Source organism: Callorhinchus milii, unplaced genomic scaffold, assembly GCF_018977255.1.
Source record: "Callorhinchus milii isolate IMCB2004 unplaced genomic scaffold, IMCB_Cmil_1.0 Scaffold2, whole genome shotgun sequence".
NCBI classification, from domain to species: domain Eukaryota; kingdom Metazoa; phylum Chordata; class Chondrichthyes; order Chimaeriformes; family Callorhinchidae; genus Callorhinchus; species Callorhinchus milii.
The window spans coordinates 105,795,994-105,823,006 of record NW_024704743.1 but is presented as its reverse complement, the minus strand read 5'-3'; the positions used below and the strand labels follow the sequence as shown (position 1 = coordinate 105,823,006).

General features: G+C 44.2%; 2 protein-coding genes across 2 annotated transcripts in view; both read left to right on the top strand.

The window, feature by feature from the left end:
* Positions 1-703: 703 nt before the first annotated feature.
* On the top strand, positions 704-20,299 carry LOC103186721 (lysophospholipase 1). Its single transcript, XM_042346890.1, is given in 10 exon segments — positions 704-986; positions 7,048-7,079; positions 9,794-9,859; positions 10,775-10,822; positions 12,203-12,273; positions 13,075-13,148; positions 13,733-13,784; positions 13,787-13,833; positions 18,089-18,265; positions 18,888-20,299. Coding segments are annotated over 10 exon segments (690 nt in total). The 5' UTR covers positions 704-917; the 3' UTR covers positions 18,942-20,299.
* A 493-nt stretch (positions 20,300-20,792) lies between these two features.
* Positions 20,793-27,013, top strand: part of LOC121848086 (acyl-protein thioesterase 1-like) — an 18,042-nt gene continuing 11,821 nt past the window's right edge. Inside the window, exon 1 of the mRNA XM_042331673.1 lies at positions 20,793-20,812. Coding sequence (XP_042187607.1) covers positions 20,793-20,812 — 20 coding nt within the window. The remainder of the gene's footprint in view (positions 20,813-27,013) is intronic.

Sequence of the window (27,013 nt, the reverse complement as noted above, 5' to 3'; positions counted from 1 at the left end):
AGGGAAACACAGGCATTAATCCAACAAGCTTCTCCAGCGCTGTACTGCCAGCATCGGGAATTGTGGCGAGTTCAATTTTTTTAATATATATATGTGTCCCCGGATTTGGTTTTCGAAACATGGTCACTCTAACCCATCAGCTTGAGATCATCTGACTCGATGGGAGTTCAAGGCTGGGACCTTCTTCTGCGTGTAGCACGACTCCTGATTGGAGAAACTCCTTTCCACTATCGTTGGCCGTGCCTTCAGCCACTACTCCCCCAAACTCTGGAACTCTCTCCCTCAATCCCTCCAACTTGCTCCCTCCCTCCCCACCTTCAAGTCCCACCTAAAGACCTTCCTTTTTTGATCCTGCTTACGGTCACTTCCCCCCCCTCCCCTTGGCTTGTCTGTTTCTCGAGCTCGCTCTCAGCAACCGAGAAGAAACAGGTCGCACCGTGAAGCGCTCCGGGACGCTACGCCGCGTGAAGGGCGCTGCATAAATGCAAGTTGTTGTTGATTGGAGGAAGCGGGTGAAATAAGCGTCTCTCTCTATCTCTCTATATTGAAGGCTCCTTGTTCACTCCATTGACCTCTGTTGATGAGTGAACAGCTACTGCGCGTGCGCCGGTGAGAGGCGGGGGAGGGAAGCAGTTAACGGACGCCAGCACGAACCAATCCGAGGGTCGGCCCTGCCCACCGGTAGTGACGTGAGGCCCGGCGTTGGGTGGGCGGGAGTTGTGAGAGCGAGGGTCAGGCTGTGGGTGTCGCGAGACAAGGCTGGGGCCAGGTAACGGTTTGATTCAAACGGTTCCCCAGAGCGAGCGCGAGAGAGAGCGCGGGCAGCGGAGGGAGGAAGGCGACCGGGCCTCTGACTGACTTTCCTGCCCGCCCTGCCGGCCGCTGGCCCTTTGTTTAGCTGCTCGCTTTGGACTTGTATGTGTGGCAACAACATGTCAGCGCCACTTCCTGCGATGGTTCCTGCTGCGAGGAAAGCCACGGCCGCGGTGAGTCTTACTCCCTCCTCCTCCTCCTACCCCCAACACACCCTGGGGACACTCACCAGCCCCCCCCCCCCACTCTCACCAGCCCCCCCCCACTCTCACCAGCCCCCCCCCACTCTCACCAGCCCCCCCCCCCACTCTCACCGCCCCCCCCCACTCTCACCCCCCCCCCCACTCTCACCAGCCCCCCCCCCACCTCACCAGCCCCCCCCCACTCTCACCAGCCCCCCCCCCCACTCTCACCAGCCCCCCCCCACTCTCACCAGCCCCCCCCACTCTCACCAGCCCCCCCCCACTCTCACCAGCCCCCCCCCACTCTCACCAGCCCCCCCCCCACTCTCACCAGCCCCCCCCCACTCTCACCAGCCCCCCCCGCACTCTCACCAGCCCCCCCCACTCTCACCAGCCCCCCCCCCACTCTCACCAGCCCCCCCCCCACTCTCACCAGCCCCCCCGCACTCTCACCAGCCCCCCCCCACTCTCACCAGCCCCCCCCACTCTCACCAGCCCCCCCCACTCTCACCAGCCCCCCCCCACTCTCACCAGCCCCCCCCCACTCTCACCAGCCCCCCCCCCACTCTCACCAGCCCCCCCCCCCACTCTCACCAGCCCCCCCCCACTCTCACCAGCCCCCCCCCACTCTCACCAGCCCCCCCCACTCTCACCAGCCCCCCCCCCACTCTCACCGCCCCCCCCCACTCTCACCAGCCCCCCCCCCACTCTCACCAGCCCCCCCCCCACTCTCACCAGCCCCTCCCCCACTCTCACCAGCCCCCCCCCACTCTCACCAGCCCCCCCCCACTCTCACCAGCCCCCCCCCCACTCTCACCAGCCCCCCCCCACTCTCACCAGCCCCCCCCCACTCTCACCAGCCCCCCCCCCACTCTCACCAGCCCCCCCCCCCCACTCTCACCAGCCCCCCCCCACTCTCACCAGCCCCCCCCCCACTCTCACCAGCCCCCCCCCCCCACTCTCACCAGCCCCCCCCCCACTCTCACCAGCCCCCCCCCACTCTCACCAGCCCCCCCCCCACTCTCACCAGCCCCCCCCCACTCTCACCAGCCCCCCCCCCACCAGCCCCCCCCCCACTCTCACCAGCCCCCCCCCCCACTCTCACCAGCCCCCCCCCCCACTCTCACCAGCCCCCCACTCTCACCAGCCCCCCACTCTCACCAGCCCCCCCACTCTCCACCAGCCCCCCCACTCTCACCAGCCCCCCACCCCACCAGCCCCCCCACCCACCAGCCCCCCACCCCACCAGCCCCCCCCCCCCCACCCCCCACCACCCCCACCAGCCCCCACCCCACCAGCCCCCCACCCCCACCAGCCCCCACCCCCACCAGCCCCCCACCCCCACCAGCCCCCACCCCCACCAGCCCCCCACCCCCACCAGCCCCCCACCCCCACCAGCCCCCCCCCACCAGCCCCCCCCCCACCAGCCCCCCCCCCACCAGCCCCCCACCCCCACCAGCCCCCCCCCCACCAGCCCCCCCCCACCAGCCCCCCCCCCACCAGCCCCCCCACCCCCCACCAGCCCCCCCCCCACCAGCCCCCCCCCCCCACCAGCCCCCCCCCCCCCCCCCCACCAGCCCCCCCCCCCCCACCAGCCCCCCCCCCCCCCCACCAGCCCCCCCCCCCCCACCCCCCCCCCACTCTCACCAGCCCCCCCCCCCACCAGCTCCCTATGTAGTAGTCATAATCCTCACATTTCGATGTAGCCTTATCATGTCGTTCAGATGTCTTGAAGCAATTTCACAGGCTGCTATACAAATGTAAAATTTTGTTGTTGTTTACTGTAAAGTTCGTGAGTGTATTTTGTAGACTAACACAGCAGCCGATTTGAACACAGCAGCGTCCAATAAGCAACTTGCAACTCTAAAAGAGGTTGTGGGCAAAGCTGCTATCAAGGTGACTCTGTGACATACTCTGCTGATAATACTGGTCAAACATTTAATGAGGTAATTAGAAGGTGGGGTAGCTGTTGTAGGAAACCAGTACATCCTTTCTTCCTCTCTCCACCCCCCCCCCCACCCACCACCCCGGACTCTGGTCTAAATCCAGCACCTCGGGACACCCTCCCGATGTGGAAAGCGCTATACAAATGTAATTTTGTATTGTACTCACATTATATCCTAAACGTGGCCTGAAGCTCTGAACAGCTTATTGTGAACGTAGAAGCAACCTCCTCCACATACCTAGAGAAAATAAAGTATTTGCTGTAAACGTGTTTGATGTTGGCGGGATAGCAGCGGGAAGTACAAAATAATGGATTAATTCACATACAATCCAAAAGTTGCTGAAAAGGAAAAAAAAAGCCCTATGGTATACTCTACAGTATTTGTTCAGTTTTGCATTTATAGAGAATGTGTAACTAATATTTGCAGTTCACTGATTCTTGGCATAAATAACTGCTTCCTGAAAACCTGAAATGGTAACTGCTTCCTGAAATCGGAGATGGATCAAAATAATTTGAAGAGCAGTGCATTGTCTCGTGGAGATCAGAGCTTAGGTTCCATGTTTCACAGATCTAGCCAGAAAAAAAGGGCAAATGAACCACATTCCAGCTGAGGTACTGTGATTTCAACTGATAGGCGAAAATTGGGCATTCACTCTATGGTTTTTTTGTTGGACATTGTTGTGCAAAAACTGGCTGCTAACTATGCCTAGAAAATACATAGGACTGCTCTTTGCAGTAAACCTTATGAAGTGTTTCTGTGCTGCTGACATGAAAGGTGCTTGTATTAAATGCATGTATTATTTAAGAGTAAAATGTAACTTAAACTGAATGAGGGAGCACAATATGTGCTGGAGGAGGATCTACAACTATAATAATAATAATCCTTGCATTTGATATAGCGCCTTTCACGTCGGGAGGACGTCCCAAAGCGCTTCACAGAACACACTGTAAAGTGAATTGACTGTATATATATTTGTGGGCGAACGCGGCAGCCAATTGCGCACAGCAATGTCCCACAAACAGTTGTGGATTGAAAATGACCAATTTATTATTGTTTTTGGTTTTGGAGGGATTATTATTAGGCTCTGTGTGGAGTAAGGAAACTTGCCCAAGGTTTCGCCCTGACCTGCCTGGAATTGAACTCAGGTCTCTAGCTTGCAAAGCGAGTGCTCTAACCACTGAGCTACAGGACTCCACGAGTCTACATAACTACATAATCTAGGGAGATAAACTGAGAAAAGCAAAACACTTTTGACCCGATTTAAAAGGACTGTTTAAAGTCTGTAGTAGTTTTAAATGTACTGAGCAGTTTAAACTGGCAAATGATCAAAACATTAGCGCTAAATTGATTCACAATCCCAAATTGTATAGAATCATGAAGAGAAGCCTTTTATTGTGCAGGTCAGTCACTATTTTAGATTTGATATTGTAATGCTTTTAAGCAATTAATACTGTTGGGTTTTGGGTTGTGGGACAATGCTGCCTAATTGATCAGGGGGAAAATATGTAAATAATGGGGGACCACAAGATGTATGCTCATGGGGAACTAGTTTTCTTATTTTGTAAATATCAACCAATGAAATGGATTATAGAATCATCAGTCATTCACTATCCTGAAATCTCTTAATCTAGAATTAGAGCAAGAAAGACCGTTCATCCTGTTATCATCAAAGTCAAGAGTAGACAAACTTTCCTCAGCCCAAACGTTTTTATAGCTATTTCTACAATCTCAAATTGTAAATTTAATATTGTTAATCTCTTATTGAATCCATCTTTTGTCTATTCAAACACACCTTGGCTTACAATTCCAAGGGCATTTTGCCATTTTCTCACCTTTCTTCAACCAGGGCTCATACTGCACCATCCCACTGACAGTCCACCAAAACAATGCCCACATTTCTATTTTTCCATTCCAAGCCCTGCACCGTCTCATGCGGTGTTCCTCAGGACTGTACTTGGTCCCCTCCTCTTCACCCTCTACAGGCTCCCCCTTGGTGACATCATCCACAGACATGGGGTAAATTTCCGCATGCATGTGGATGACACCAACTCTCTCTGCCTCCATCTTCAACTCTAGGACTACTGGCGTCCTGAGCGACTGCCTGACCAACATCAAGTCCTGGACAAGGGACAACTTTCTCCAACTGAACGTCAGCAAGGCTGAGGCCCTCCTGACTGGCTCGCGCCGGCACCTCCGCACCTTGGGCGCTGGCAGCATCAGCATCCACGGACGGCTGCACACTCAACCTCACTAAGCCAGTCAAGAACCTGGTGTCTTGTTTGACCCTGACTGTCCTTTCTCCCTCACATCCACGCCATGACAGTCACTGCCTACCACCACCTCCGCAACATTGCCAGACTTCGCCACTGTCTCACCCTTCAGGCTGCTGAGACCCTCACCCACGCGTCGTCACATCAAGGCTCGATTATGGAAACTCCCACTTCATCGGCCTTCCCAACTCTTCCCTTCACAAGCTGCAGCTCGTGTACTCTCGCACACCAGGCTCCATGACTCCCATTACTCCCACCCTCGCCCGACTCCACTGGCTCCCCATTCCTCAGAGGATCGAATTCATGATCCTCGTCCTCACTTTCAAGGCCATCCATGGCCTTGCCACCTCTTACCTCTCTGACCTGCTGACTCCCTACCAACATGCCTGCTCCCTCCGTTCAGCGGGCTCTGGCCTGCTCCATGTCTCCCGTCCTACCATCAGTGGCCGGGCTTTCAGCCTCTCTGCCCCCACACTCTGGAATTCCATCCCACAGTCCCTTCGCCTCGCTTCCTCCCTTGTCTCCTTCAAGGCCGGTCTCAAGACCCTCCTCTTCGATCGTGCCTTCAGTCGGCCTCCCACCTCTCTGCCTTCCCTCACCCATACCTCACCCCTCCCCCATGCTCGGGTCCTGATCCCTGACTGTCCAGCAACTTGGGACATCCTAACAACGTGAAAGGGGCTCTATAAATGTAATTTTGTTGTTGCTGTTTGTATATAATAATTATTATTACTTCAGATTTCCTGACAGTACAGTATCTGTTTACAGTACTTTCATCAACTGAAAGCAGTTATCAGTAAAGTATGTTCCCAATCTAGAGAAAAGCTGAGCTGTAAAGAGCTGGTTTGTGGGCGGTCAATTGATTTGAGCCAGTGCGATAGAAGGCCATTAACAATGGCTTAAATGTTTTGGTTTGGTAGCACCAAAAATTGGCTAAATCCCTGTTCCTAATTACTATACTGCAAAATAGCTTGTGCTGAATAAGTGCACATTTGTTTGCTTTTTAATGACAGGATTGTGACTGAATTGTGATGTCCGCCCCTCATTTCCACAGTCGGATCTTCCGCCAACATTCATTGTCATAGGAACAAGAGTAGGCCATTCAGCTCCTCGAGCCTGTTCCGCCTTTCAATTAGATCATGGCTGATCTACTCCAATGCCCTTCTTGCTGGTCTCCCCAGTTCCACTACCTACAACTGATTCAGAACTCTGCCACTTGTATTCTTACTCGCGCTAAACTCTGTACCCCTATCACACCAGTTCTCGCCAGGATCCACTGAACAGATCAATTTCAAGATCATCTCACTCAATGACAAATCCCTTTACGTTCTGGCATCTCTCTACCTTTCTGACCTGCTTTCTCCCCACCCCACCACCCACTGCCTCCGCTCAACTGGTTCTCGCCTCCTGTTTGTCCCTCGTCCCCTCTGCTCCATCATCGATGGACGCGCTTTCAGCAACTGCATCCCGAACCTTTGGAACTCTCCCCCAATCCCTCTGCCTTGCCCCCTCCTTCCCTTCTTTTAGATCACGACTGAAGATCTTCCTCTTTGACTGGGTTTATGGTCATCTCTCTCCCCCCGGCTCGGCATCAAGCTCCGCCACTGTTAAGCGCTCCAAGATGCTGCCCTGCGAGAAGGGCGCTACATGAATGCAAGTCATCGTTGCTGTTGATCTGTACCTCAATTCCATTCACTTGCTTTTGCTCCACATCACTTGATGTCCAGGCTTGCACAAGAAGAATGGCAATTTGAACACAATACCAGAAGTAGCCTATTTACTAGTAATGCCTATTTTGGAACCAATTCTTATTATTGTTTTCCTGTTTATTTACAGGTTATCTTTCTACATGGATTAGGAGACACTGGGTAAGATATTTTTTGTAGAATTTCTGTATATCTCATTAAAAGAGTATAGCAAGACTTTGTTTTTTTAAATCTTTAATGATATGGTGCTTATAAGTATGGTACTGATCCATATAGAATGGGAAGATGTCATGAATTATGCAGTTGCCCAAACGGCCAAAGAATCCTTTTCTGATCATTATCCAGTTACTATGTCCTCTGGTGCACAGTTGTGATTGAGATCAGGAGAAGGCTTGGTTATGATCTGGGCCAATAGAAAAGTACGGAACCAATCTGCAACAAACGCACTCATCCACCGCAAACCCGTTATAAACGTAGCTTCTTTTGCCCGTGGAACTCCCGGCTGTTTACTGTGTGTGGGTGTGTCTCTTTCGCTCTGAGTGTCTGTGTGAGTACGTCTATGTCTCCCTCTCCATTGTGTGTTTGTGGGTGTGCCTGTGTGTCTCTGTGGGTTTGTGAGTATGTGTGCGTCTTTCTGTGTTTGTGTGTCTCTGAGTCTGTGTCTTACTTTATGTTTGTGATTCTGTGTGTCTGTATGTTTCTGTCTCTCTCTCTCTGGGTCTGTGTACAGTGCTGGGCCCTGAGAACTCTTGTAGCCTTGCTGGTGTACCCCTACCCCCTCCAAAAAAGACCACCCAGTTTTTGTTACATAAGCAATTTTTTTTTACAACAATCTAATCTTTGTTTCCTCATGTTTAGTTTTTATAAATAACCTAAAACGTAAAGTGAAAAAGTGCAGGTTGGCACCAATCAATAGCATCAATTAATTCCCCACCATTTTCTGCAAAATTTATTTCCGCAATTTACCGCACATCCACCAAATCTCGCAATTTTGGGAAAATGTTTCTACTCTTTTCTATTGGCCCTTATGTGATAGTCAAATAACCACAAGATTACATTTGTAAAGCACCTTTTACGTCGGGAGGACGTCTTACTAATTAACCTTCTAACACTTGCTGTCGAGGCTGATGCGTAAAGAATGGCCCCTTAAGTGTGATATTGGAGGAGTGCCAGCACAGATGGAACTATGCACAGTGGGCTTGAGGGGATGAAGTATAAAGGAGTAATCACAATCTGTGACCTGTATTACCAGTATTGCCAATCCCGTCAGTTATTTGCAACACTCGTTTCACATTTTTTGCATCTTTAAATGCATGTACTCCATCGCTCTGAAAAAAAATGGGTACATTATTCATTACAGAATGTCACTTTTAAAATGTGCTTGGTGGATCATTGTAACTGCTCAGGTTGTGATCTTTGTATACCAAATGGAAAATTGTGCATCTCTGCAGGGAGATATCTAAGAGTTGCACTGTCACATGTGCACATCACCTCCCAATCTTAATGGGATTTCAAATTACCCTCCCTGTTTTTGATCTATATCAAACATTTTCATAAGCAATCTCTGAATCAGTAAGGGCCTTCCACTTTCAAAATGTCTGAATGTTTGTAGTACTGTACAGTAGTACTGTACATCTTTCTGTGTACTGTAAACACGTTTACAGGACACTAGAGGGAGCAGAAGCATCACCTTTCCAAGGTCAGATTGCAGTTGTCTGCTTTATTTTGCCCATTATTATCCTGAAATTCCTGCTGCTATCTTATGAAAAGGTGTTATCCTGATTTAGGCTGACACCTATTCTGGCTCAGTTGCTAGCAATCTTACCCCTGGGTCACAAAATTATGGATTCAAATTCGATGTTGTGACTTTGAGCTCAGTGTAAGCTGACAGTGCTGGGTGAAACTGCGTCGTCGGAGCTGCCATCTTTTGATTAGATGTTAAATAAAGCGTGTTTCAATGGACATTAAAGATTAATTTATAATAATCCTTGCATTTGATATAGCGCTTTTCACGTCGGGAGGACGTCCCAAAGCGCTTCACAGAATAGACTGTAAAGTGAATTGACTGTATATTTGTGGGCGAACGCGGCAGCCAATTGCGCACAGCAATGTCCCACAAACAGTCGTAAATTGAAAATGACCAATTTATTATTGTTTTTGTTTTGGAGGGATTATTATTAGGCTCTGTGTGGAGTAAGGAAACTTGCCCAAGGTTTCGCCCACTGCCTGGAATTGAACTCAGGTCTCTCACTTGCAAAGCAAGTGCTCTAACCACTGAGCTACAGGACTCCAATTTGAAAAGAGAATGGTGTTTGCAAGAATCACCACGATAAATTGTTGATTCATTTCCATGTCTGTGTGATATTGCTGATTGTGTGCAAATTGGTTGCCATGTATGCTACAAATTTATCATAAATAATAATAAACCATGCCTTTGATATAGTTTTTCGCGTTTTCTAGACGTCTCAAAGCGCTTCACAGAATATAATGAAAAGTGAATTGACTTTTGCAATTTTGTAAATATACAGAATATACTGTAAAGTGAATTGACTTTTTTTAAGTCACTTCACTTTGTTTTTGACATTTTAGATGCAGCATCAAATTCATCAATTTTTTTCATTGTATAGAAATGTCCTACATTTTTAGTTCAAATGGGCAGTGTTTGTAGTGTTCTATGATTCATTAATATTGACACAACATTTAGATAATATTGGTATGAAAAAATAGTGCTGTTTTAATGTGAAATATATGCACTAACTTCAGACTTGATGGAAGATTTCTGATTTTTGGCTCCTGAACAACATTGTATGTACTGTTTATCAAATATGTTTATCAAATATGTTTATCAAGTATCATGCATGTTCTGTGTTCCGCAGACACGGCTGGGCAGAAACACTGGCTGGTATCAAGTCTCCACATGTGAAATACATTTGCCCACATGCGTAAGTATATCATTGTTCATAGTTTTATGTAAATCTTTTCTGAATTGCTGTCTCAAATATTGTTAAAACTCACATAAAGCTGACATTTTTTGCTCTTTGTTGTAATGATATTAAAGTAAGTATTGATCCAGATTCTGAATTGTAACAACCATCTTGGGGAGGAGGGGAAAGAATGCCTCTGTTTCCACGGTCATAGGCCTAATAAAGGGAAAGTGAAATAGAGTCAGTTATCTTTGGTGGATGCAGTACTCCCAATACGCAAGGCAGGTAAGTCTGCAACATTCTAGGGTTGAGTGATCAACCTGCCTGATTCAGCAATGAAATTTTGAGGTATATGTGTCCAAATAATAACATTTCTGTGTTTTGTTGAATATATTAACAGTATAATGGAAAATGTTAAACTTTTGCAGAACTAGTAATCCATTTTGACATCTCAACTATTTATATTTCCTTCCCTGTCGCAGTACATACACCGAATGCTGTACACTATGTTAACTGTATAGCTGTATGCTATTCTAGATTCCCCAACTCAAACCTGCTGTGCTTGCCTAGCTGACTGGATAATCAAGCCATGAATAAACAATGCAGTATAAAATTGATTCAAAACTGGAGAAAATCATTCTCAAAGTGATTATATTTTTGTGGGTTTGCCATCTAGTTTGTAAGTCAAACTTGTTTTGAAATTGAGTGACATTTTTGATCACAACGCCTATATACATCAACTGAAAATCTGAATTTGATATGGACATTTGAAGTCTTTAAAGTCTGCATATTTTGTAACTGTTATTAGCCTTATGTTACTATTGTAGAACTGGATGAGCAGAAGACTACAGTCTATATCTTATTTTTATTCATATTAAACTAAAAGCTCATCACACATCTTACACTTACATTTGTGTCATCTGCTTTTTTTAGGCCTGTTACACCAGTAACTCTAAACATGAAAGTACCAATGCACTCATGGTAAGTATTGAATGAATAAATATTTTACTGAAGAAACACAGATGGCTGTTTGCTTTAAATAATATGTATCCTAATGTCTACCAAATTTTCCAGACTTATGATCTGTTCTTGTACTGCCAAGATAAATAGATCCTATCGTGCTTGAAATCACCTTTATATTTTATCTGTACAGTGAAGCCCTGTTATAACATGCTTTGCTGCAGTACAAATTGACATATAACGGCGTTGCGCTGTGGGACCCATTCAATGCTTTCCATGTTACAGTGGCTGACTTCGGCTCATTAAGTTGTGGTCAACGTTACTTCCTGCCTTACATGTGCAAAGCAAGAAATGACGTTGGAGATGACCTGTTGGACCAGAAGCTGATAATTTTAATTTTCCACACTTAGAAATAGGCATACTTCCACATCACTGGGTCACCGTAACGTGGGAATGTAACTTTCCACTTTGTGAAGGTGCAGCAAACTGGAAGTGATGTTGAGAACAAACAAATAACCTGAAAGTCGGCTTTTTTTAAGCACAAGATAGTGTGCTAGCTGAATGCACCCATACAAATCAAACTACCTCTCTAATGTGGGATTTTATGCATCCAAAAACGCTGCAGTATGGAGGGATCCCACTAAAACTCCTTACTTGAGCATTCGATTAGTATTGGTTAAATTATCAAAGTAATTGCAGTTGCCTTTTTCTCTCTTTCCAATAAAATTGGGTCTCGTGGCTGTTGCTTGCTGTTTGATTGATTTATGGGTAACTATTCTTACAATATAATTATTTCATGGAGTGGGAGTAATCCATTATTTGGAACTATGTCCTGAAATTCTGGAACACTTCCTCTATCCTTCTGCCTTGTCCCCTACCTTCCTCATCTTCAGGTCACACATGAAGATCTTCCTATTGGACCGTGTCTACGGCTTGGCGTTGTGCTTCGCCAGTGTAAAAACGCTCTGGGACGCTATCCTGAGTGAGGGGGGGCTATATAAATGCAAGTTATTGTTATTAATATCTTCTTCCACGGCCATAAGCTGATTGCTGCAGTTTGATGTGTTTTTTCAACAACAGCAGCAAAATTACATTTGTATAGCGCCTTTCACGTTGGGAGGAAGTCCCAAGGTACTGGACAGCCAGTGTTTCGGACCTGAGCTGGGAGTCGGGATATGGAGAGGGTTGAGGGCAGGAGAGTTCAAGTTTCAACAGTTTAGAGCTACTAGATCATCACCTAGAACAGCACAGAAACAGGCCATTTGTCCCAGCTAGAAATCTTAGATGTGTAACTTACAATGCATTTATAGTAAATCTAAATGAAATGTTACCATGTTTTCTGCAGAGAAATCATAGTAAATATTGGTAATTTGGTCAAACTTTTTTTTCCTCTCTCGTCAGGTTTGATATTATTGGACTTTCTCCGGATGCTGATGAGGATGAAACTGGCATTAAAAATGCAGCAGAAAGTAGTAAGATATAGTTACTGAGGACTTTTTTGTCTAAGTAAAACAATTAATTACTACTTCATTGGTTAGTGAATATAGTTATGTGTAGATTTACACAGACTACTGATTTGGAATATTTTCCTATATACAGTATTACATCTTGAGAAAATATTTGTCTGGTAATGTTTGCCTCTATAGCCTTTCCTTCGTAGTCTTAGTACTGTTAGGAGACGTGCAAAACTTGGCTGCTTTCAATATGTTGTCTTTCCCAGTTTTACAATTCTTTGTTATATTTTAACCCTATATCTTGTATTTTTGCACTGGCTCCCCCTCCCCCAGCAGATTGGATTCAAGATCTTTGTCCTAGCAATCAAGCCTTTTCACAGCCTTGCCTTCCCCTCCTGTCCCCACTCTAACTCTGTGACTTGCAACCTTAACACCCTGGCCGCTTCCTCCACTCAGCTAACATTAGCCGGCTAATGCACAGCCAGGGGCGCACAGCCAGCAGCGTCAAGCTCTTTCAAAGATGCTACATAAATGTGAACTATATTCAACACCCACTCCATTCCAGAGTTCCTCTGCCTTTCCCCCTCCTTCCCTACCTTTAAAGCCTGCCTTAACTCTTTGACTGTGCTTTTGGTTACCTTTCTTCCCCACCCCTCCTCAGCTCCATTCCCCTGGAGCTTGGGCTCCCAATCAGCTGTGTGAAGCACTTTGAAACATCCTCTCGATGTGGAAGGCAATTTACATAAATGTAAATTGTTTCAGTTGTTTTGCATCCCGATTTACACATTTTAGATTTTTATTAATATCTTTGTTTTGCAGTTAAAGCATTAATAGATGAAGAAGTTAAGAATGGAATACCATCTCATAGGATTATTTTGGGAGGATTTTCTCAGGTACGGCAGCATGAATTTAAAGACGGGTAGCATTTCCATTTTAGGGGTCTATGATGATATTGTTCTTAAACTTAGGTATCATTGTAAATATCTAATGTTCATTAGCAATTAGTTCCACGTCCATTCTATTACCAACATATAATGCATAAGGAGTGTAGCACGTTATCAGCACATAGAAAAATAAATGACAGTATATATAGTTCATAATGAAGATTTTTTTTTAAACAGTGTATTCACTCTTTAGAAATCTATATTAGTTACTCTAAATGTTCACCTTTAAATCGTTGAGAATAAAGTTTGTGACATCTGCCTATGGACAAATTTCTATTTTCAACTTTAAAATTTGGAACTAATTCTCATAATCAGGTATAACTAACAAACATGGATAATGAAAAGTTTAAGATGGTCAACCATCTTTTATAAAATGATAGTGATCCACAAAGTAATAGTTATCCATTTCTTACCTCAGTAATGTTTATGCTATACTTACTAGAATATAGCTTTGGTAGGAAAGTTATTTTATTTATAGTTTAGTATTTTTTGCACAGATTTCACTGCCTTAATAGATTTCTTTTTTGTTACAGGGAGGAGCTCTGTCATTGTATACAGCTCTAACAACACATCAAAAACTGGGGGAGTGATTGGTCTTAGCTGTTGGCTTCCACTTCGGGATTCTTTATCACAGGTACTGTATCAACATTTTGCACTTGATGAGCAACAAAGGCATTGCATGAGTCAGAGGTAGATACCTTGGGCAAAATCTTGAATCAATACCTGAATTCCTTTATGCACAAAACTCACTTTTATTAAAAAAGTGGCATGGAGTAAGGAACGTTTTGTCAAACATATAATAATAATAATCCTTGCATTTGATATAGCGCTTTTAACGTCAGGAGGACGTCCCAAAGCGCTTCACAGAACACACTGTAAAGTGAATTGACTGTATATTTGTGGGCGAACGCGGCAGCCAATTGCGTACAGCAATGTCCCACAAACAGTCGTAGATTGAAAATGACCAATTTAATTATTGTTTTTGGTTTTTTGGAGGGATTATTATTAGGCGTGTGGAGTAAGGAAACTTGCCCAAGGTTTCGCCCTGCCTGGAATTGACCTCAGGTCTCTCGCTTGCAAAGCGAGTGCTCTAACCACTGAGCTACAGGACTCCACAGTGTCTTGGTGTCTTGGGAGATGCTTGGACATTTTTTCTAACCAGTGTTCTTCACGCGAGGTAGTTTCTTGAAGCGTTTAACAATGGCCGAGTTTGACACCGAGCTTGGAAGGGGTGGGGGGAAGGGTTGGCGACCGTAGGCCTGGTCAAAGAGGAAGGTCTTCAGGTGTGATCTAAAGATTGGAAAAGAGGGGGAATGGTGGAAGAATTGAGGCAGATAGTTCCAGAATTTCGTGGAGCAGAGACATCCTGTACGGGGTCCTGTAACAGTGGTTAGAGCACTCGCCTCGTAAGCGAGAAACCTGGGTTTGATTCCTGGCGAAATGTTTCTTACTCCAAAAGCCTCTATATACCTAGCAGTAAGTAGAAACCTGGTTGTTAGTCCATTGACAGATCGCTTATCCAGGGATAATAATTTTTTCAAAAAATAAGAATAAACTGGTCACTTCAATCCACGGCTGTTTGTGGGACACTGCTGTGTGCAATTGGCCGCCATGTTTTGCCCATAAAATATACAGTCAACTCACTTTACAGTATATTCTGTGAAGTGCTTTGAAACTTCTCAAAGATGCGATAAGACTATTATCAATTGCAAAGATTATTATTAACATCAATTATTCTCATTTTTAGTTTTTTTAGAACTCCCTGTGAGTTTCAGAAAGAGGGTTCCAGCCCAGCTTGTAAGAAACAAAGCTAATTTATATTTGCTTGTCAGATTAAACATTTACTTTGTTTCCATTCATTGTAACTTTACCAGTCATGTCAATTTTTAAAAAAAATTATGTAAAGTATCAAAACAAAACAGCATTTTATTGAGTTGAAATACTTCAAATATTCCTGTCAAGTATAGACTTGTGTAAGCATAGCAGCCATTTACACCCTGCAAAATTCCATGAACAACCATGAGGTGAATCATCAATTAATTTGAGGATTATGGGCCAGATCACTTGGAGAAAGTGATCGCTTTCAAGTGGTGCCATTGGATGTATAATGTTCACTTGAACAGACGGATGAACAGTTTGTCGCATTCAAAAGGTGACAATTCAGCAATTTTCCACTGGGGTGTCATCCTAAAGTATGAGCTCAAGTCTTGACATGGGATCTTCACCCGCAATCTTTTAACCCATGGACTTTAACCCACTGCCAACTGAGCCAAACTCACAAATCATTTTTCATTACTCTATTTAAATTAAACGTCAGGATTCTTCCCAGAGACAGAAACACTATACATTGTCTTTTGTCATTACACAAGTTTTTATATAAAAGGTACAATCCCAGCTCCAAACTCAAAAGCACTTTGATACATCCTGAAAGCTTTGTTGACTGTATGTCCAAGCTAAATTTCTCCATGTTACAGAAACATTGAGGTTCTGATTCCACCAGGAAGCCTGTCTCTTGCTCTAAGGATAGTTCGACAATTGTGTGTAAAAAGAAAGTTTTCTGACAAAATCAGTGTTAGCTTCCTTTGGATCTCGTGCAGGTTTCTTCATCTTTGGTCACCAGTCTGCTCAACTTTCAGGTTTAGCAGTTAGTCCTGTTGCCCCAATACCAGTTCCAAAGAACTAACTAGCTAAATTAAGTCTGATGCTGAAGTAAAAGTTGTATAAATTGTTTTAATGCATCTCAACTATAGTAGTCTAACATTTTCAGTTGAATCAGAAACTTATACATTCATCATAAATTTACAAAATCATAAAATAATGAATTGTGTACTTTTTGAACTAAGGTAGATTTTAATTTCTCAATTAATAAGTAACAAATTAGATTATCTTTAATGGTTAATGCTTTGGGATTAGTTTAAATTTGAAATGTATTCACCATTCTTTTGGAGCATTTATAGAGATAAGATTTGTCTCTAAGAGCATTCTTTCCTTTTATCCTTTATCATTTGCATGTGTTTCAAGCTTGGCATTGCCAGCACTGCTCATTTATTCATTAGAATATTGTAAGATAGTTCATTACATGGTTTGTAAACTATAAGTAGTATACTTGCTGCTAATTATATTATGAATATATTTAGAGTTCAAAGCAATTGTAGTTACTGGTGACTATGGTTATTCATTTCTTGTGCACATGTGAACTGATCAGAATATTCATATATTTAGCTGTATAAAGCACTGATTGTACCCTTGATTTATTTTATCATCAGTAGAAAGCTCAACAAGGAGACGTAGTATTAAATAAAATTCATTGTTAGCGTTTATTTTCCTTTGCTGTGTGAAATTGGTGGCAAAGCTTATCCAGCTGTGATAGTCTCAGTGCACTAATCAATAAACCCAGTGAGGCTAATGATTTTTTTACATAAATGAGCTGTGAGCACTAACAAGTCTTAGTCTGCAGTAAACAAATATTGTTGCTCTGCTTAAAATTAATCCTAGCAGCCCAATCTGTCAGAGAAGATGGTTAAGCAGGTTAAATTGAAATTGAGGAGGTACTCAATCAGGTTTGCAGTAATTCAAGGCATTATTGGTTCACTAGCTTGTCTGGTCTCATTAGTGAATACGCATTCTCAATGCTGTGATCAAGACAGTAGTTAACATGATCGCAGCTGAGCAAGTATGTCATGCCATTAAGTGATGCAGTAACCATAAATTAATTTCGGATGTGGAATTCAACACAAATGACCGATGATGAAACTTTAATGTTTGGGATGACATCTACTGGAAAGCTTTATCTCGAGTGTGGCTTTAGTGCACACAATCTGATATCTGGATTTGGTATACCGGTCCAGTTAGTATGTAGAATAATAAGCAATTGCTCTTGAAAGTTTGTCACCTCCAATTTGTGAAATCACTGGTGTTTGAATTACAGTGCATTATCGCTTTTATCTTGGCAACGCACTCACACATTTTATGCACCACTGTGCTGCTCAGCATAGTATTTGAGAGGAGATCCTAGAAATTCTATATGAAGCCATCTTAGGCTGTTTGAATATTAACTTTTGACTGTCTTGGAGAAGTAGGAGGAGAGAGAAAGACTTGTCTCTGGGGTCGAACTTGTTCTGGTGCTTGGCAAGGGAGTAGCAGGGCTCCGTTTTTTTTCTGGTGGACATAGAGTTCGAATACCTGAGCCTGGCAAGAGTACCATATCCTCACGTGTCTGGCTTAACAATAAGACTTGGAAAGATAGATGGACTACTGGGGAAGGAAATACTTCCCATATAACTGGAAATCGATTAAAAATCTACAATCATAAAGGAATTGTGGTGTTTCAGAATTCGCTAAAAATAATCTTTCATTGATAGTCATTTTTTAAAATCATTTTTAACTTAAAAGAAACTAACTTCGAAGTTGCTGCAGACGTCATGAGGTGTGATGTCTATTGCATTGGAAGTGATTAGCAAACCATCCAGAAATCAGCCATTTTTTAGTTGAAAACATTGATAAAAATTAAAACCATTGATTTTTATGTCAATAAGAAAACATAAAATTGATTTCTCCCAACCCTATGTACAACTCTCAAAGTCAATGCCCTAATAGTGGTTAACTGGACAAGCAGTGGAAATTTACCAGTGCTTTGACTCCAGCAATGTTACTCTCTCCCATGTGCACTTTGGTTTCTTTAAAAATGTGGCTTCTGCTTATCTATATTTGTGATAAAGTATATGATGTTTCTTTGCAACCCACAGCCAGGAGAGATGGCATAATTCAAAACTAACAAACAGGAACTCTGCTTTTGTGAGTTTGTGGCAGCTCTGAACTAGAGGTTTCTGTGCATGTCAGACTCTTATCTAAATGAGTGATTATTTTAAAAAATTGTTTTGTTCTTCCAGGCAGTAGCTAATGGTCCGAACAAAGAAATTCATGTTCTTCAATGTCACGGGGAGGCTGATCCTTTAGTGCCCCTAATGTTTGGTTCTCTCACTGCTCAGAAGTTAAAAACTATCATTAATCCAAACAATTTCACTTTTAAGACCTACTTGGACATGAAGCATTCTTCTTCTCACCAGGTCAGTAATTGCATGTCTTGAAGCAGCAGAGTCTGAAACTCATTTCTGAAATATTAACGTTCATGTACTTTCCACAGGTTATGTTGAATTTGATGGTAATTCCATTCACTGACGACATTTAAATTGATGGAAAGATTTATTGAATTCATTCATACAAAAATAATTTTGTAATAAAAGTAGTCTTACAAGAACAGTATCCCCAGTATTTTTTTCTAAGCGTAGTGTTTACTTTGAGAATCATTAAAATATTATCTATTCTGTCGTCTATGCTGTGAAACTGTATATTTGGAAAAGTAAAATTTAATTGAAAGATGTGTGGAGAAAATGAGCAAAGGAATTATTGATGTAGTACCATTTATTTTGTGTTTTAATAATTATATAACGAAAAATATAATTGAATTCCCTGTTTTTGTGCATCCAGCACATCCAGCAGTTTGGGGTGGAAAGCAAGTTTCCCAGTTCCTGTTGATCTAATGGATCTAGCAGTCAAGATATCTCAAATATTTTGAGATGAACTTGGGGATCTTAAGTGTTATAGCAGATAACACAATTCAACTGACAGTAGTGCATGCTTGTGTTGAAAACTTTTACAGTTTTAATGAGTAATTTTGTTTCAAACTAGGAAATGATGGACGTCAAGGAATTTATTGAGAAGCAACTACCTCCAATCAACTGAAATCACATTGGAGATCATTTTTTTCTGAAACTTGGCTCCTCGGATCATGACTGATGTTAATTCTTCCCTTCACCTGCATTCTGAGATGTCAGTCATCTGTTATTTTTTTTTCACATTTTTTACCATCTTACATTTTGTAAACTTCATCTAGGAACTTGGGAGTGTAATTTCTTTTGAAGTTTAACAAGTACCAAGTACTGCAAGGATCATATTGGGAACATTTCACTGCTCATCCTTAAATGTTTGGCTTGTCACTTTTATCTTTCCCAAGTATAATCTGCTTTGCATTTACTTGCATTGTGTCTTTCAATCTTTGTCAACTGATTGTGGTGGGTAGTAGTGCTCTCTGAACTGCATGAAAAAGGTATAAGAAATCAATTTCTATAAACCCCTGAATGGACTGTTGCTCATCACTAGTCTAAAATGTAGTGTATATATATAGTTGCAAATAAAATAAACTGAATGAGATTTCATTCAATAACCAAAGGTGGTGCTTTATAATATTTCCTATAAATGTAGTGTTGTGATTGGTGTTTAAATACAGATATGTATTTGTAACAAAGGTTTATACAGTACTTATGAAGAACAATATAAACCGGTTGATCATCAGTTGAAGCACAACATGCTACTTTAATTTAACTTCCCATATATTTCACCTTTACAAAAATATGCAAACACGAACTGCAATTTATGAATCCAGTATTTTGTCATTTCAATGGCATTGGATGTAACATTGTCTGTCTGGGATTATAATGTATTAAATATCAATTTAAGAAGTTACAGTAGGAATAATTGGGTTTGGTTGCAGATTTTTACCATGTAAGTTTTCTTCAGTTTAAAGAACTAAATTGTGTGATTGTAACTTTATATGAATACCATTATATATTTCAGTTAGACAATTTCTTCTGCTATTGTAATGGAAAAATTTGGCTTGTGTATTTTTGTATACTTGCTTTTTATGGTGTAGTTATCAAGATTATGTTTTAAGTTCTACTATAGTGTGTTGAGCTAAACACCATCTTGTAAACAATCTTGACACATCAAGCAGAATGTTGATGTGGCGTGTTTGAGACCTGAATGATTGCTTAAAATGCAAGTGAATTTCAATGACAAAATAGAAATTGATTAATCTTTCATACATGAAGTGTAAGAGCCATGTCAGGGGCATTCAGAGTTGTTTGTGGTTATCATTGGTACAGTACTGACTTATTCTTAAACTTTTTTAATACAATTTGTGGGGTGAACTCATCTGTAAATTGCAATGGAAATATGTTGCACACCTCTTCAAAACTAATGTAGTTTATGCTTGGGTTAAAATGTTTCAGAAATAAAACAATATTCCAATTGGTTAAATATGATTGAAATCTCCATGGAAGTTTATTATTTGGTTTGTTTTCAGTGTACATTAAATACTACACATTAGGTGGAAGTAGTGGTCTGGTTTTCAGGTCCACAAATATGTGAATTTGTTTAAGAAGGAACAGGGGGTGGGAAGGGGAGCAAGTTATGCCTGTGAAATTATTCAATCTGAGAAGAATCTGCATTGACTTATCAGTAGGCAATACATTGCACTGTCCAGTGTGCAGTTGGATATCCTTCAGTCCAGATATCAATGATAATAATTATCCCTAATACAACAAATTACACTTGTATAGTGCCCTTCACGTTGAAAAGACATCACAGGGTGCAGAGTTCAGTGCAGACTATCCAACATTTGGATAAATTGGATTTATAATGGTTGAGGAAAAGTGATTATTTCAAGAGAAAGGACATTTATTAAGGAGTTAGAGGTAAAGGAGTCAGTGAGGCATGTGAACACGGATGGTCTGTAGAATGGGGATAGTTGGATGAATGAAGGGACTGCAGATCAGGTATGATCTTTAAAACCACACATCAGAAGATCTGACTAGGTTAGTGGAAGCCAGAATCTTCAGCAGCTAGGGAAGGGGTTGAGAGGGGCAAAGAAAGGGATTTTCACATCATCTTCGATTTAGTGTAATTGATCTTTTTCCAGACCAACAACAAGATTCCATTTATAGAGCGCCTTTCACATCGGGAGAACGTCCCAAGGCGTTGGGTCAGGACCCGAGCATTGGGGGGAAATTGTCAGGGGAAGGGAGGGAGCGAGGAGGGGGTAGAGAGTCGAGAGGGGAGCTGAAGGCACGGTCAAAGAGAAAGGTCTTGAGACCAGCCTTGAAGGAGGAAAGGGAGGAGGCAGCGAAGGCACTGGGGGATAGAGTTCCAGAGCCTAGGGGCTGAGAGGCTGAAGGCCTGGCCACCGATGGTAGGGCAGTTGGGACGGGGGATGCGGAGCAGACCGGAGCCGGAGGAACGGAGGGTACGGGCAGGTAGGTAGGGGGATAGTAGGTCCGAGAGGTAGGAGGGAGCAAGGCCGTGGATGGCCTTGTAGGTGAGGATGAGGATCTTGAATTCGATCCTCTGGGGGATGGGGAGCCAGTGGAGGCGAGCGAGGGTGGGAGTGATGTGGTCCCGAAGCCTGGTGCGGGACTGTACACGAGCTGCAGAGTTCTGAATGACCTGCAGCTTGTGGAGGGAGGTGCCGGGAAGGCCGGGAGGAGAGAGTTCCCATAGTCCAGCCTTGAGGTGATAAAGGCGTGGACCAGAGTTTTAGCAGCGTGAGGGGTGAGGTAGTGCCGTAGTCTGGCGATGTTCCGGAGGTGATGGAAGGCGGTGCCAGTTGTGGCGCGGATATGAGGGAGAAAGGCCCGCACCTGGCTCTTCAGTGAGCGGAGGTGGGTGGTGAACCAGGGGGAGGAGCGAGAGTAGAAGACAGTACGGGAGGTGATGGGGGTAAGAGTGTCGAGGAGAGGGTGTTGTGGAGGAGGGTGAGAGGAGAAGAGGGGTCAGTGAGGGTTGAAGGCCAGAGGGAGAGGAGTTTAGAGGACTCCAAGGCAGCAGTTAGGGATTGTGGGGGTAACTTCTTCCAGGGGCGGTAGAAGATGGTGGTGGGTCTGGTGGAGGTGGGGAGGGGGGTGGAGGTGGTGAAGGAGATGAAGTGGTAATCGGAGACGGCCTTGTCGGTGATAGTGACATCCGAGACACTGAGGCCCCGGGTGATCACCAAGTCGAGTGGTTGGCCGTGACTGTGAGTGGGAGAGTTGATGTGGAGGGAGAAGTTGAGCGAGGAGAGCAGGGAAGTGAAGTCTGAAGAGATGGAGCAGGAGGGGGTGAAGTGCAGGTTGAAGTCGCCCAGGATGATGAGGCGATCAGAGCAGAGGCAGAGAGATGTAAGAAGTGTCGAATATCGGAGATGAAGGTGGGAGAGGTTTTAGGGGCCGGTAGAGGAGGATTTTGAGTGAGAGGAAGGAGGGGTGGGAGAGGGTGAGGTACTCGAAAGAGGGGAACGAGCCAGAGGAGTAGGGGATAGGGCAAGTGGTGTCCTTGAGATAAGGGCTGCACCACCACCATGGCGGTTGGGGTGAGGGATGTGGTGGGAGGTGTAGCCGGGTGTGTGGCCTCCGTGAGGAAGGTGCCGCCTGGGGTGAGCCAGGTTTCCGTTAAGGCCATGATGTCAACGCTCTCATCAAGGATGAGATCGTTGATGACCAGGGCCTTGCTACAGAGGGAGCGGGCGTTTTGTAGTCCGATGTGGAGGGAGCGGTTGACAGAAGGGTGTGTGGGGAGGGAGGGGGGTCCAGGTTGTGAGGCAGGGGTGGGGGGAATGGGATGAGGGAGGAGAGATTGTCTCCCCAGGTCTGTGTCCGGGGTGGCTGGTGGATGTAGTGGGGAATGGACAGTCGGTGTGGCTGCTGCTGGACAGCCAACGCCGAGTGCCACGGCTGAACTGCTGCAGGCTATCCAGGGAGCACAGTAAAAAGGCACCCCCTTCATAGCTTGAATGGAGCTGAGGTGATCTTTAGTGAGAAGTAGAGACAAAATGAAGATTACTTATTGGATGACGTTTTCCTCAAAACTAAAGTGGTTAAGCAGAAAGGTAATTCAACTCTGTTAACCTGAGAAATTCCTGCAGAATTGATAGACATCATGGAATGCCCAATTACTAAAGCTTTTGATCCAGCTGGACTAGTTTATGAATCAGGTTATTCAGGTATATAAATTTTTGGTTGAAAATATTCCAGTTGCAACAGGTAGATGAAATTTCACCAGTTGGTGAAATTGTGAAATATTCAGAAGGGAAGTCAAATCAATTCGTTCCCAGCTTGAAGGAAGTGATGAGGATGTCTATTAAGCCCATTTTTTTGCTGTTCAGGTTGTTCCTGATGTATTTGACTTCAATGTTTCAGATTTACAACCCACTGCTGGTTCACTGAGGCAGAACTAACTAAAAAGCATATGGAACAGTGAGATTTACAAATTCCTCCATAATGAATAAGTAACTTTTAAATATAGAGAAGAACTTACCTGCATATAACTGCAATATCATAATCAATTGGTCACTCAATCCATGAATGTTTGTGGGACACTGCTGTGCGCAATTGGCTGTCGTGTTTTGCCAACCAAGTGTATAGTCAATTCACTTTATAATGTCTTCTGTGAAACGCTTTGAGACGTCTTGAAAGACTTGATCAGGCTAGATCAAGTATTATTATAGAAAGTACCCTATAAAGATTTATTTAAAAATCTCAGGTTGTGATCGTTTAATTTGATATTGTGAAGTTTGCAGTCTTTAAAGTATAGATGATTTGAAATTAAGTTAAAGTTGCAAAGTTTAAAGCCATAAAGAAAACATTACAATTGTCATCTGTAAAATATGATTCTCATAGGTGTCTGAGACCAGACAGCTTTAATACTTCTAACTATATTTTATCAGTACAAAAACAAATCCTCACAAACAAGTGAAATACAATTGTAAAGCTGTTCTCTATTCTTCCCATCATCTTCCAACAATCAACTCTGTGCACTTTTGACCTCTCCTACATATTTGGAAGAATCCTGATCAGTAATAATCCGACATAAGATATAACAAATGACCCTCTGAAATCCTCTAAATTTGGTGTAGTCTGTGACTAGACAGATGGACATTCTTAGAACCAACTACAGAAATTGTACCATTATAATCTGGCCCAACCCTTCCTGCTTGTATGTTTTACACTCCATTATTTTTTTCCAATAAATGCATTTAATTTAATTCCCATTGATTCAATCATTTTTCCTGCCAATTGTCATTATGCAATACAAAACAAATATTAATGCAATATTGTTACAATGAAAACTGGAGTATCACCAATGTATACTGCATAGTAAATTATAAATCTGTAACTGAAAATGCTTATTTAAATTGTATTTTCTGACATTTAAAATCATAAGTAAACCTATAAGAGGTTTTCATTCTAATCCGTTTAATAATGGAGGGCAAATTATGACCAGCCTTACCGGACATTATGGAATATAAAGAAATAAAATTAAAAATTAAGGCACTACAGATTCCAATTTGTTTAGTTATTCATCTATTCCAGTCATATTTGTACTGAGAATAACTTTGCAGTATTAATGTGTCAGATTTTACAATATTAACTGAGCATATAATTAGAATTCTTGCATTTGATATACAGTAGCCCCTTATATACAGTAGCCCCTTAAAGTTCTGGATAGAGCTGCTGCCACTCACAGCAGCAGCTCTATCCAGAACTTTTAAATGCAATGTTTTGATCAATGACCCGAATTTACGCACCTTCCCTAGCGATCAGGAAAGGTCCAGCTGTCAGAAAATAAAGTTGTGGACTATGACTGGCAAATGATTGTGAATGTGCAAGCTTGCACATGTGTAATTGTTTGGTATATCTGGTCTGCGGAATCTGCCTAACAGTATAAACTGGGTGATCTCCACAATGCTGTGTGCCTAGGATTTTACAGAAATACTTCAAGCGGTAAGATAAACACAGCACATAGTTTCAAAGGAACTTAGTGAAAATGTTGCATTTCTATTGAAAGAAAAAGTTTGAGGGTCTATAAGCTTTTCCTAATACACTTTCTAGACGTTTCAACATCATAGGCATTTTAACAGCCTGAGGCACTATATCAATTGCAAAGATTATTGATTGTATCTTTATTTAATAATAATAATCCTTGCATTTGATATAGTGCCTAATCATGTCTTTTGAGACTTATCAAAGCGCTTCCCAAATATATTGTAAAGTGAATTGCCTGTATATTTTGTGAGTGAAACTTTGTTTCATTATTGAACATCATACAAGTTATACCAGAGGAAGAAGTCATTTCTGTCCAATGGAGCAAAAGCTGGGAACCAAACTTCTCCACTGGAATCCCACCCTCATTGAGAGAGCAGGTGCATTGCCAGGCAGAGAGTGTACAGAAGCATTGCCAGGCACAGAGAGAGAGCAGGAGCATTGCCTGGCAGAGAAAGAGTGCAGGAGTATTGCCAGGCAGAGAAGGAGTGCAGGAGCATCTCCGGGCAGAGAGGGGGAGAGAGAGTGCAGAGCATTGCCAGGCAGAGAGTGCAGGAGTATTGCCAGGCAGAGAAAGAGTGCAGGAGCATTGCCAGGCAGAGAGAGAGAGAGAGTGCAGGACATTGCAGCGAGAGAGGAGAGAGAGAGAGAGAGATGCAGGAAACATTGGCCAGGCAGAGAGAGAGCGAGGTGCAGGAGCATTGCCAGGCAGAGAACATGAGGAGAGGTGCAGGAGCATTGCCAGCAGAGAGAGAGTGCAGGAGCATTGCCAGGCAGAGAGAGAGAGTGCAGGAGCATTGCCAGGCAGAGAAGAGAGTGCAGGAGCATTGCCAGGCAGAGAAAGAGAGTGCAGGAGCATTGCCAGGAGAAAGAGAGTGCAGGAGCATTGCCAGGCAGAGCGAGAGAGAGTGCAGGAGCATTGCCAGGCAGAGCGAGAGAGAGTGTGCAGGAGCATTGCCAGGCAGAGAGAGAGAGAGTGCAGGAGCATTGCCAGGCAGAGAGAGAGTGCAGGAGCATTGCCAGGCAGAGAGAGAGAGGGTGCAGGAGCATTGCCAGGCAGAGAAAGAGAGGGTGCAGGAGCATTGCCAGGCAGAGAGAAGAGAGTGCAGGAGCATTGCCAGGCAGAAGAGAGTGCAGGAGCATTGCCAGGCAGAGAGAGAGAGAGTGCAGGAGCATTGCCAGGCAGAGAGAGGTGCAGGAGCATTGCCAGGCAGAGAGAGAGAGAGTGCAGGAGCATTGCCAGGCAGAGAGAGGGTGCAGGAGCATTGCCAGGCAGAGAGAGAGAGAGTGTGCAGGAGCATTGCCAGGCAGAGCGAGAGAGAGGGTGCAGGAGCATTGCCAGGCAGAGCGAGAGAGAGGGTGCAGGAGCATTGCCAGGCAGAGCGAGAGAGAGGGTGCAGGAGCATTGCCAGGCAGAGCGAGAGAGAGGGTGCAGGAGCATTGCCAGGCAGAGAGAGAGAGAGGGTGCAGGAGCATTGCCAGGCAGAGAGAGAGAGAGAGAGTGCAGGAGCATTGCCAGGCAGAGAGAGGGTGCAGGAGCATTGCCAGGCAGAGAGAGGGTGCAGGAGCATTGCCAGGCAGAGAGGGTGCAGGAGCATTGCCAGGCAGAGAGAGAGAGAGGGTGCAGGAGCATTGCCAGGCAGAGAGAGTGCAGGAGCATTGCCAGGCAGAGAGAGGGTGCAGGAGCATTGCCAGGCAGAGCGAGAGAGAGAGTGCAGGAGCATTGCCAGGCAGAGAGAGGGTGCAGGAGCATTGCCAGGCAGAGAGAGAGAGAGGGTGTGCAGGAGCATTGCCAGGCAGAGCGAGAGAGAGGGTGCAGGAGCATTGCCAGGCAGAGCGAGAGAGAGGGTGCAGGAGCATTGCCAGGCAGAGAGAGAGAGAGGGTGCAGGAGCATTGCCAGGCAGAGCGAGAGAGAGGGTGCAGGAGCATTGCCAGGCAGAGCGAGAGAGAGGGTGCAGGAGCATTGCCAGGCAGAGAGAGAGAGAGGGTGCAGGAGCATTGCCAGGCAGAGAGAGAGGTGCAGGAGCATTGCCAGGCAGAGAGAGGGTGCAGGAGCATTGCCAGGCAGAGAGAGGGTGCAGGAGCATTGCCAGGCAGAGAGAGAGAGAGGGTGCGGGGCGTACCCAAGCCGTTTGGACCACTCAAGGAGGCTGGGAGACCCCTCAGCAGCGACTTTCCTCGTT